Source organism: Parasteatoda tepidariorum, chromosome 2, assembly GCF_982258835.1.
Source record: "Parasteatoda tepidariorum strain Cologne lab strain chromosome 2, Ptep-v5.0, whole genome shotgun sequence".
Taxonomy (NCBI): Eukaryota; Metazoa; Arthropoda; class Arachnida; order Araneae; family Theridiidae; genus Parasteatoda; species Parasteatoda tepidariorum.
In genome coordinates this window covers 56,666,272-56,680,000 of record NC_141756.1, presented here as the reverse complement: position 1 = coordinate 56,680,000, position 13,729 = coordinate 56,666,272, and the positions used below count along the sequence as shown (strand labels likewise).

Below are 13,729 nucleotides of genomic sequence, written 5' to 3'. Positions count from 1 at the left end.
TTTCTTATTTGAGTTCTCTTATTAAATAATTACATATTTTAGTCAAACTTTGCATGTATATTAGGTATCTACTAATACTATACTTATGTAAATAAATTAACTAATAACTAGTTAAAAATCCCTGGGATCAGAATAGCAGCGATATTTCTCTCATGTATTGTAGAAAACGAGAAAAATAAGAGAAAAAAAGGCATCAAAGCAAAAATTTTGATTTAATTAAAATTTATGCAACTGCATTCAACTATTAATTACATAATAATATAATAATCAACATAAGTATCATAGAAGTGGGCTGTTCTGAAACTTTGCATACATAATTGTAAAATTTTGAAAATATAACAGGCTAACTGTACGGAACTGAATGGGATAACAGATTAAAGGATTAAAAATTACGACATACCCTAGAAAGGTATGTCTTAATAGAAATAATTAACGCAGTAGGTTGTCTTATGACACTTGTCAATAATAACAAATTTATTTTAAGACAAAGCTGTGAGCTTCTTTTTTTTCCAGTGACGCCATCTATGGCCAAGAATTCGCTGTCTGCCACACACATACGTTACAGCCCTGTTTTACAGGGACCCTAAGTGGTCATGATTTGTTATGGGAAATTTAAGTGGCCCCTTTGGGACCCCGACAGATATAGCAGTCACCATTTTCCACATGGGGTGTCTTCGGCTGGAGGGGATCGAATTCATGACCTCTTGGAGATGGGCTCAATACGCTACCAACCTGGCTATCACGGTTTAACACTGAAGGTAAATGTTTATATTGATTTATTTAGTAAACGTTGTTATTTAGTTGATGGCTTTTTTATTAAATACCTTTTCAATGCTTATGACTACTTAATTGATCAACGCAAAGAAAAAAAAAACTTAGCTTTTTTAAGGCATTATCGGTACGAATTAGTGTTTTATATAATTTATTTTAACTTCACCATTTCTGCTTCTTATCTTTCTAAATATGAAGAAACTAAATAATACACATAAAATAAACTTCTTGCATTTGTTGCATTTCTGAAAGGGATTGCAATGTCTTGACAAAGGGACAGAATATGCAAACTTCGTTTTACCGGATGATTTTATGCTCAGTGTTGATTAAAACAATGATTTGATGATGTTTCGTACTGTTTAATTTAACAGTACGCTTGGTTGAATAAAATTATAAAAATATTTTTACTAGAAATTTCTTAGCATTGAATTTTAGCAAGTATTTAAAGACACACATAAAAAAATGAGAATAAGCATAATAAAATGTTCCCTTCTTTATAACACCAAGTGTTAGTTTGCAATTAATTTGAAAAGAGCCATACGCCTATCGTAATCGGTCAAGATTAATAATTCATTACAAATTAGAGAAAAATTTTGAAGTGACAAAATGTTACAGAAGATAAATTTATGAAATAAACTTATTATATTTTTAAAATTAAATTAATTGAATAGATTTTACTTACTTAAATAGTTTTCAAGTGAAATATGAACAGAATAGTATTGCAATTAATTATTTTTTGACAGATAATGATGTCATTCTCTTTATAAACAGTCTGGTTTTGTAACATATGGACTGCTTGAAATTCTGTCTGGGCATACTTTAATGTTAAAATGTGTGACACAATAGAGGGGAAATATTGAAAATTTGATTATAATCTGTATGAATTTAGTGATATATATATATATATATATATATATATATATATATATATTAATTTATCTTTATTATTTTCCTTGTTTTTCCTAAATTTTTAATTTTATATACATATATAGATGTAAACTATAGTTCTTAAGATTGATAAAATGTGAAACTTAATGTAAAACTAGTAATAATTTAAATAAAGTATTTTTGGAATCATTATTTTCAACCAAATTATGTATGTTTTTAACTTAAAAAAATGTAAGCGAGACATTGGAGTAGCAAAATAGTCAAAAAACTTTTTTTTAAATTTTTTTCCAAGTTTTTAATGCAATTATAGCTCAAATTTTCGGAATTTTTCCAAAATTAATAGTGCGGATACAATTATTAAAGTTGATCATAAAAAAAATTTATCCATCTCACATACAATTGTTATTATTGTATAACAAAACTGTTAATAAATGATTAAATTGTGGTTGATTGATTTATGTAATGACTGTTAATAACTCCAAACCATATTTGTAATCGTATGAAATGCGGGATACTAAGAAACATTCAGGGAAAAGCGTGATGCATTTCGTGCAGTCTCGTAGAAATTCGAAAAGTTTTATAAAGTATAATAAATAATTCTATAGAAACAGTTAGACGTAAAAATATCATTCTTAGTAAATCTTGACTTTCCATTATATTGTTGCCCCGGATCTTTCAACTTTGATAATTCTAATAAGTAGTTTCAGAAGTGAAAAAATATATATGTATAGTTATTAGAATAGGAAAAAAGATAAATTTTTTTAAAGTGAAACTTTTTTCTTTTAGTTACATTAGTTTACAATGTCTTAGCTACAAAATATATAAGACATCCACAGTTTATCAAAACTACACATTGTTAAAAATTCCATGAGATCAAATAAAAGCTGCAGGTTAATTGTACATTGCATTGTACTTAATAGGAATTTTTCTACTATATTGCCAGTAAATTTGAATTTGTATTAATTTAAAAGCAATTTTTCGTCTAAGAATAATCTAAAAATTTTTTGTTTGTCACTTCAGTTGTAATGCTTCTTTGAGGAATTTTTTTCAAAAATCATCCCATAATGTATAAGAAATATAAATATTTAAAACGAATTCCTGTTTAAATTCCTATGTTTATAAAGGCTGTTTTAAATTAAAAGTGTATATTTATTCCTTAGAATAGCTTATAATTCTTCTTAATTAGAAATTATTAAAAATGAAAGAATTAGAAATTATTCCCCTTAGCAATAAGAATTTTTAAAGTTAAGTCTATAGAGTATGAGATGTTTACATTTATTTAATTAAAATACTATTTTCCTATGTTTTTTGTTTCTAAATCTGAATTTCAATTCATTAATGTAAGAATTTGAACTCATAAAAATGCACTACATAAATAAAAACAACAATATTTCATAATTTACGAAAAAAGATAACTTAAAGAAAAAGTTCTCAACCAAGTTCAACCAAGATTTCAAATTTGATGAGACTCTTAGTAAATTATCGCTCAATAACAATATTCGTATTGAAGTTTTGAGTGTTTATAAATCGCATTAATAAATTACTTTAAAAAATAAATCCGGCTCACGTTAGCATTGAAGTGTAGATTTGATCATGTTATAATAGTATGATATCAAAGCCGATTTTTTGTTTCAATCATGTACATTTTTAGTTATTCTGTTCTACCTGTAGTTGTAATTGTTTATAATCCAAGTGTCATTTTTCAAAAGCTCAAGTTCTATGTTATCAATAAATACTTTTAAATCTGGATCAATATCAATCTTTCAAATTAATTTCATTTAAATTTTATTTTATTAGCCTAGCCAAACAATATTTTAATCATTCATTTTTTTACAAATTTACCAGTAAAAACTGCTAAAAGCAAAGCTCCGCACGAAAACACAAAAGGCTCCATATTTAAATTTATTTGCCAAATCCAGTCAGAGTTCTGAAATTTGGAAAGTGGATTGAAAAAAGAGTATTCAACTACTATATATATGTGTAGTTCAGACCATGGCTGTCAATTGTTTGTGGATTAGCTGAATACCTATCCTATTACATGAAAAACATTTTGATTTTTAAAAAAACAACAAGAGTAGCATATCACGTTTTTGCAAGGAAAAGTTGCGAGAACAGTTGAGAAATTGGCAAAATTTTCTAGTTAATGCACAGTTGGTAGTTATTATTTTCGAGAATTCAAAATAAATTTTTTTACAGTATTTGCAGATCAGTAACAACAGGATGTCTGTAAAAAATAAAATCAAGTTTCTCCAAGTTTTTGAGTACAAATAAAATTCTATGCATAACTATTATAGAATATTGCTCATTAATTATAATAAATGTATAATATTAAAGTAATATTACCGTCAAAACACTCTTCAGTTTTCTCACAAACATTGGGACTGAAGAGACAACCTGAAAATTAAAATAAAATGCATTATGATACGAATGTTATGAGTATATAACATTTTTATTTTAAAAGTATCTACTTTTTCTTAATGAAACAAAATTTTTTGAATAGTTGAAAAATGTTTTGAATCATAAATTTATATGGTGAGCAGTATGAACTATGAAATTATTTACTGTATTGTTTTTATATAACCCTTACATTTCAGTGGAGAATAAATTTAGCCATAGATGAAACGAAGTGTGAACCAATCCCATAATCACAAGTAATATGAATTAGTGTACATCAGAGAAAAATGCATTTTATACTAATATTTACAGTATATAGTATAGCACATATGAACAGTGCCACAATAAAAAAAGTGAACACTTAAATAATTTCTTATTTTAAAGATTGAAATTTCAAGTACTGGAACTAATTTGAACAGTTTGCTGTTTCTTTAAATTTTCGATTGAAGAACAGTGAAAAGTTTGAGCCTATTTATGTCACATTCATTTTTTGAGTATTGCGTCCTATCTCCAAAACTAATAAAGTGAACCTAAAAAATGTTTCATACTATTGCAAAATATGTTCCTTCAAAGATAAATCCGTGTAAAAATTGCTTTCATAATTAATTATATTTTATTTTTTAATTAACTAATGTTTGAAAATTTTAATTGTTATGTTCACAAATCTTTACACCAAATTATTTTACATAATTTGAAATGACAAAATTCAAATTTTGTAAGGAATTAATCGAGAAGTTTTTGAAGAATAAAAATTAGAAAATTATTTTCTTTTGAAATATCGAAATAAACAAAAGGGAAATCAACAGTGAAGGCTCCTAATTTTTTGACCTTTCACCGGCGACTGAACTATTTTGGACTACATTTTCTGGAGTACAGATACTTTCCTTATTTTACGAGCAAAGAATCCAAATTCATCTGATAAAGTATATGCTTATTAAAAGGAAGTACATCTTGTATCAGGTTTTGCAACTTAGAATAAGAGCTAGAATAAGAGCTTAGCATATTTAAATTTCGACCTTAAAACCATTAATATTGAGAATATGTGACTTAACTGATAATTAAACCAAAAATATAAAATTGCGCCAATTTTCTTTGAGCATTGAACAATCTTTTAATAGAATACCTATTCTATCTTGCATCTGATCACTGTTTTATGTTTTTTTTCTTTTTATTCATAAAACCTTTATAACTTATCATAACGATTTTAAGCACATATTTATAACGTCAACAAAAGAATATTAACAAAATATAGGTTTAAATTCTGAATAAAAATAAAGGAAAGTAGATAAAAAATTTTATCATCATGCACACATTTAACGTAGTGGATAAAGAAAAAATTAAATCCTACATAGTTAAAAAGTAGTAAAATTAAGATTTACCCTTAGTTTTATTCTTTTAAAATCATCGACATGTAAATTAAACCTGCACTAATGATGCTGTCAAAAATTTCTCAAGAAAACTTAATTGTTAAAGTTTGTAGTTTACAATTGCATTTGTTATAGTTGAACCAATAATTTTAACTCTTAAATGAGAAATTCAAGTATAACATTAAAAAGTACTAAACTTGCACACTTTTTATAAAATATTTTTGATGCATGCTTTCTTTAATGACTTTTTTGTTCCTGTAAAATCTTCAAAATCTCTCTAAAACACTTTATTTTTATCTAAATTGTAAGAAATTCTTATCTTTAAACGGTTGTTATTCCATCACTTTAATTAAAAATCATTGTAAGGAGTAACTTTTTTATACCGCCTTCTATGCACTTTTTTTTCTTTTAAAATAATGATTCTCAAGAAACTCATTATCAATGCTTTTATGCGAAAACTTGTCTCGTAATCTAGAATAGCATTTTTATCATTTTATTTCGCAAAACTTTCTCTTCATTTAAATGAGGGAGAGATTTAAAAATAAGTTTTCCTCGAATAAAACCAGTATTAAGTTACTCGGATGACTGTTCTTTTTCTTTATTTTTTTTAATATTTCTGTGGTCTGTTACCAAACCCAATAGTTGAAAGTGGAATTTTTTAAATGATGGTTTATTGTTACTTTCCGTAGCAAAATTTCAAAGCAATTTCTAAGGAGGAAAAAAGCGAATATAATCATTTTATTAGTTCGCCCTTTAGTGATGTCCAGGAAATCCAGCCGCCTTCTAAAAGCGACAATATCACCGCTATCTTTTTAATCTATCGTGATTAACACTTTGTTATTAATAAAAATCACAAATCTTGATGGGGTGAAATTCAAAATTTTAATGAGGCGTAGTTAATAAAGGTGGGTGTCTTATTTCCCGGACTCTTTAGAACAAACTTTCCCTGACTTTTTTTTTAATGAATTCAGGGACCAGTATCTTAAGTAACGAACTCTGAATGGTTCGGAGAAGAGAAAGAATTTTCCCTCTCCTCTCCTTAAAAATAGGATGGAATAAGTAGAGAAAACGGGGAAAATATAGAAACCTAACCCAGGTATCTTGGAAACTCAAAGATCATGTTTCCCGATACGTGGGATCAAAAGATTTTCCTGAAGCGGATCCATACCTGATGAAGAAAATGGGGAGGAACGAGGGAGGATGCTCCACGAGGGGAGATACTAATATGAAAAGATTCTGAATCTGGAAAAGGTATCATGTGACATACAGAAAGAATGCTATCTTAAAGAGGACATTATAAAAATTTTCCGTAAATGTATCGAGTACTTAGTTCCTATTAGAGCATAATTAACATGAGGGCATAATATCTATTACGTCTTTATATTTCAGATAAGTACCAAGCATAGGGTTCATTTGGAATAAGGCATTAAAAAAGCATTAGTATAAATACATTTAAACTAATGCATTAATGTATGAACTAACTTCAAGAGGAAAATACTACATTTAATATTTTTCTAATATTTCATATTAGTAATCAGTCTTGTGCATTTATTTTATAAAGTATTGTATTACTTATTACATAAATGTTTACTGTATCATATTAATGGATCCTGTTAATAGAAAAAAGGTTTGGTATTAATAACAATTATTGGAATGTGCTAAATAATTATTTGAAATAAGGCTAGGTTTTGAAGATAAATACCCATTACAACATAAATGTAATGGAATAATGGTATTTATCTGGAAAACCATATATGTAATATATTTTATTCTCCTATTCGTATTTTCTTTTCCTTTTTCTTGGATTTTTAGTTTGTTTTGTATTTTTCTTGGATTTTTGAGATTTTGTTTGATTTGTATCTTTTTAGAAATTTTTTTAAAATTATTCCTTATTCCATGGTATTGATGTTTTTTACTAAGGCTACATAAATACAATGTTAAAAACCACCATTTTAGCGGATATAAACGTATGAGCTGACGACAGTTTATATCTTTTCGGTATTTTGTTTTATGGAATTTTTCAAAATGTCGATTATTTTTTCTTAATAGTTTTTATCATTCTCTTTTAACCGAGGATGATGCATGGAGGTTATTTTATAATCCCATGCATTCTATAAGTTCTGATTCCTAAAAAAAATTAGAAACTTATTCATTTCTTTTTTTATTAATAGCTGCTTTCCATCCTTATCTACCTCTTTGGCATAATTTACCTCTTTGGCATGTATGCTTAACCTTTAATTTATACATTATGATTTTTATTTGGTACGTGTTTTGATTTTTTCATAGGAATTAAATACGGATGCCCGATGCGTGATTGTCGAAAGGAAAGGCCATTGCTCAAAATGCTATTTTTGTCCCTGATGAGACTCTAACACCATAACCTCTATCATAATAAAAAGTAAAAACCGAATATCATTTAAATTTGTCCAAAAGTACATCATTGAGGTAAATAAATCATTATTTCCGAGATTAATGAATTGGATTGTGCTACTGATACGTCATTTAAAAACCTGCTCTGGTTCCATTTATCTAGTTTAAATACAGTGGTGAGAAGAATATGAATATTTATGAATGATACATTTATGAATCCACAAATATTGGTGTCTCGGAAATGATTGATGATATGCACATATGATAAACTTTAAAGTTTGTTCAGGTTCCATTATTATAGAAAAGAGTGGCCTGTAATTTAACATTTGAAAATAAAGTTCAATGAATAACTTTTGAAGTCGCTGAGATGATTTGAAATAATTTCTAAGCCATTAAGTGTACACTGATTAAAATGCATTCAATATTGGCATCCGATGAGGAAACAAATAATGTACAAATAATAAATGCACAAGTAATTAAAATTACTAATTTTAATGCAGATTTCATGTAGAGATGACATGGAAGAACCGTGATACCAATGGTGCGAATTAAATCCAAGTTTAAGATTTATCTACTTAAAATGAGGGTTTTAGCAGATTCTTAAAGAGATACATACTAGATTGACAAAACAGTTGGATTATATTGGATACTATCTGATTTGACAAATAATTACAAACAATTTGGTTCGGATATAATAATTTTCTGAACAATTTGGTTTGGTTATAAATAATTTGATTTACTTGGCTATTAATTGCTCAAAATCCAAATTTGAAAAAAAAATATTACAAATAGTTCTCGATAAATGCATACCACTTATATTGTATTTATTTTAAGTTTTAATTTTAAAAAAAACTCCTTTAATAATTCTCCTTTAATTTTTTTTTTTAGAAAAAAAATATTGCGCGGCTTTTATTAGAGAAATGATCATAGAGTTAATTTGTTCTTAACAGCGGATCTTGTAAAATCTAAATTCTGACGATTCACTTCTAATCTAAAATTATAAATCTAAATAAACCTAAATCATTAATATTCAGTTCATATTAAGTTAAAAAAATACCAATGAAGTTTCAGTTTTTTTGTGTAAGTATTTTTGATAGTCTTCCTAACTGTGTACGAATATCAAACACCTATTATGTCAATTAATGGTCAACTTAAGCAAATATGCAGTTAATTTGCGTTTGAATCATGAACTACAAGTTCTTATGTTAAACATTTTTGTGACTGTAGTCAACAAAATAGAAATAAAAAAATTTCTGAAAAAAAAGTTTTGCTCTAGAAATCGTTAGTTTTCCTATAGTACTGACTTATAGTCTTTATGGATGGATCTGTACAAAATGCTAGAAAATCACTCACTAACCTAATGTTTGGTTGAATTGAAATTAATTATGCTGAAAATGATAAGAGAACAAGGCATGTTTCGTATTTTCTTATTGGATATTTAAAGCAGTAATGAGACCAAAACAAGTAAAATGTTCAGCTTTTCCAGTAATTATAGTATAGCATAGTTGCTTTATTGAATTATTTTGAAATCACAATTCTCAGTCGATATTTTTTCCAGGATATATATATTTCTATCTCACTTAAAGAAGTATAATTTTTTCGTATTTACTTTTTAAAATATTAGTGTATATGAAGTATCTTAATTTTTACACCGTGACCAAAACGTTCTCATACAAGATATGAAGCGAGTTATAAAATTTTTTTATTATTGTAACTATAATCCTGATTCCTTTCAGACAATTTAGTGTAAAGTAGTGTTCAGAAAGTTTAGTGTAAGGTCCCCTCCACCATGTCTCTTATAGATATGTTATTGCAAGCTTATATTTTCTACTACTTATAATTTTTCTTTACCTAGAAATAAATAGAAATTCAAAGAAATAGAAGAAATTCAATCAATAGAATTCAATTCAATAGAAGAAATTCAAAGAATAAGAAGAAATTCAAAGAAATAGTGATAGGTAAATTCATCAAAGGAGAGCAGCCGGGAAAATTTTTTAAGAAGTTGAAAAATCTGAGGGTGAAGAGGGATTTCCTTTCCAGAACTATCGAAAGGTATAATGAGATATCTTAAGTCGATAACAGAAGAAGATCTGGCAGACCGTGATCTCTTCGGACTAAATAGACTGTAAAAAGGGGCAGGGAAAGGATCTACCAGAAAGCTAGACAGAGAATTCGAGGTGTTCAATGCCAATCATTCTGAGAATGGACCTTGGGTGCAAAGCTTATAGAAAGAGCAAAATTCAGGAACTTCCAGTCTCTGCTAAGAAGAAAAGGTGGCAGAGGGTAGAAGAAATTCTTGCATGGCACGCTGAGGAGGAATGATTGAGGTAACTATATGTTTTATATGTTCTCAATCCCCAAAATGATAGAAGCGGGTTAATTTCTATTGATAATCAACCTGAAAGGCAGTATTTTGTTCCTCGTTAACAAAATGCCTTGTCAGTGATATGGTTTGTGATGCTATTTCAAAAAGATGCAAACTCCAGCTAGTTTTCATTGAAAATGGTGCAAAATTCAATGCCCAATAACAATAAACTAAGATTTTGGAAAAGTTTTACTTCCTAGTATTCAAAGTATGTTTGAGTGGAATATTTCTGCTTTTAAAAAGATGGTTCTCCTATAGTGCCCGTGTGGTTTAGGATTGGTGCCTCAAGCATTTAGTTAACTTTCTGTCGAGGAATTAATGGCCACCCAACTCCCCATATCTGATCCTGATTGATGATCACACAAGATCTCATTACTTTATAATTATAAAATCACCAATCTTAGCAAATTTATAAATGTAATTCAAAAGGTATGGCAGAAAATGCAGATGGAAGAAGCACATGCCGCATGTCCTGGATTTGAAAAGAGACTTAAACTTGTTAAGAAAGTAAAAAGCGGTCTTATTTCAAAACGTTTATTGTACACATACTTAATGATTGCTACCTTAAATCAAAATGTTTCTGCATGATTTAAATTTTATTATTGTAATAAAAATTTGAAAGCGTATGTGAACTTATTGTTCATCATGCAAATTGAACCAGCTTTTTATCACGAAAAAAATTAAAATAGTACTGCTATAATCAATTAGTTTAACACACATTTGCATATATTTTTGTAACAATTTAAACACCGATATAAGTGGTTTATGCTATTGATTAAACCGCTTTTTCAAATGTTGGAAAACGTTTAAATTTTGCTAAAATACGCATTTATATATTGTTAACAGAATTTAATTTCAAAATTTTCAAAATTTGAATTTAGGTTAATTAAGGTTCATGTTAATAAACTAAATATATTATTGGTTGCAAGTTGAAAGAATTATTTATTAATTGCATATTAAACAATTTTTCATTAATAATTGCAACCAAAGCTCCAAATATATAAATAATAATAATACTCTTCACATTCCAAAAATTAAATTAAAAACTAATACTTCCAGTTCCAGGACTCTTTGTGTAATTCTGGAAAGGAATGTGTTGACTTAACAGAAATGGTAATGGCATTTTAATGTCCAACAAATGATTAAAAAAAATTTCATTACTTTTTCAAAAATTAATTTTAGTTTCTGAAATTAATTTGGATTTCAAAAATCAAACAGCATTTTTTTCCGCCCTTTTTTTTAACAGAAAAAAGGCTCTGCTTTTTTTTTTCTAAATAAGATACGTATTTGTTACTCAAGATACGTACTACAGCATTTTTAGAATACTTTTCTACATCTTAGTTTAAAGCTGAGATCTTTTATACTTCTTTGATTTTGTTTAAAATAAACATATAATTCGCGGGAATTTTCCGATGACTGGATTGGTTAAAGGTTTATTATTAAGCTCTAAAGTGCTTTTGAAGATGAACGGAGCCTCTTACATAGAAAACTAATTTAAATCAGAACGAGAGAGAGAAATCCGAAGAAAAAAAAAAACACTTGGAGGTAATGCATTGATTTCGACCATTTCAATCGATTCATCAGAGCATCTCATTAAGCGAGGAGCACAAATGTTAATTTATGGGACCGGATGAAAAGTCTCGACCACCTTCCGATGATCTTAAAGATTTTTGGTATTTCCTTGAAAAGCCGCATCGTCTTCTCCAATCAGAATTTGAGTTCTGCTGATTGACATCGGATTCCATCGAGAAATCATCAGAGAGTGGTGGACTTGTACGAAAGAAGGCGTGACTTTCTTAAATGGTCGCCTGATTTCGGGAAAGCATTCAGTTACCTGTGTTTCTATGGAAACCGAGAGGAGTATGTTCTTTTTTTCTTCTTTTTCCTGGACTTCCTCTCCAAATCTCAGGAAAAGTTTCGCTTTCTTAGAAGCAATTCCAAGCAAAAGATGTTGAGGATGTAAAATTATTCTTATATAAAGTTTCCAAAAATGTTATTGAATTTTAATTTACGACTGGAGTATTATTTCGTAATTAAGAAACAGATACGCTCAACAAGATTTAAATCTATTTTAAAACCTTTTAAAGAGATCAAACAAAATGCCGCTTCTTGTTTATTTTTCATTATCAGATTTCTAAATATATTGGTACGACGTAATTTAAACAAAGAAAAGACATTAAAACTTCCTTTACCATAAAATATAAGTCAAAACACATGATGTATTTTAAATTCCGACACTTATTATAGCTTCCTTTGATTCAATCTGAATAGGTTACGGAATTGAAACGTATAATTAAAATTTTTTTAATACATTTATTAACAAAATGTCGATCATAAAATAATTATGTTTCCGTTCTAAGTCTAATTTGGTTCTAAGTAATACGGAATTCATATCATTGAATTCATAAATATACGCATTAGGTGTAATTTCAAATTTCAATTACGCTAATCAACAGTAGTAAGGATATGTTTTATTATAGTATCCAATTTAATACAGGCCACAAGGTAGCAACAGCAAATATGCCACTCTTATTAACGTAAATCAATGTTGGTATTAATAATTTTTGTCGAAAGGGATGAAAGAAAATAATAGGGATACAGTTTCAGAAAATTATTAATACGGGGAAAAATAGAGAGTAATGGATGGGGACTGAGCATTTAGGGGAACCCAGATTAGTCTGAAACGTTGTTTCATTTTAGAGCAGTGAATTTCTCTCTTTCTCTTAATATAATGACGATAAATTATCTCTTGTGATAATATGATAATATCGTAATAAGATAAATTTTGCTTGTATTAACCAGATAAATGTCTGTATTTTAAGCTGATTATTTTGGTATATATATATATATATATATATATATATATATATATATATATATATATATATATATATATATATATATATATATATATATATCTATTTACAACTAAATATTGAATTTTTTCTGTTAATATCGGAAATTCTGTTACAATTATATTCCTGTAAAAATATTTAATTAGCTGCAATTTTTCTTTAACTGTATTCTTCCGAGAAAATTGTTAGTGTAAAAAGTGACGCTGCATTTTTAAATATCATTTTTAAAAACCTTAAGAAATAGACTTTTTATATCCATGACATTTATAAAAATGACGGTAATCAAATTTACTATTAAAGATTGTAAAGTTTGTTTCCTTTTTGAGATCGGATTTGAAAATTAATTCTGACGAAATTAGTTATTCCGAATAGTACATCAATATTATGCGTAATAATTTGCGTTTGAGATATTGTTTTCGTCTTCATTTTTTTTTTGAAATGTTCTTATAATTATACTCTGAAAAATATTTTATCTCGATGCAGAACAGTACTATTACATATTTCATTCGACTACAATTCACTCGAAAAATTTTAAGCTTACATAACTGAGTGAGATTCTCTGCTAAAAGAGTTTTATTATAGTGATAAGGAACTTTTTCTAATCCAAAGTTAGCAGACAAAATTTGAAGCTTTGTTCTTTTCTGCATAGCAGTAAACTATTTTTTATCTTAAAAATATTCTATTTCAGCCCATCTCTACTCATATTAATGCTTTGCAAA

At 27.6% G+C, this 13,729-nt stretch overlaps 1 protein-coding gene across 1 annotated transcript in view; it reads right to left on the bottom strand.

Moving 5' to 3' along the window:
• IA-2 (tyrosine phosphatase IA-2) overlaps positions 1 to 13,729 on the bottom strand; it is a 357,746-nt gene that overhangs the window by 220,980 nt on the left and 123,037 nt on the right. Inside the window, exon 2 of the mRNA XM_087157386.1 lies at positions 4,003 to 4,053. Coding sequence (XP_087013512.1) covers positions 4,003 to 4,053 — 51 coding nt within the window. The remainder of the gene's footprint in view (positions 1 to 4,002; positions 4,054 to 13,729) is intronic.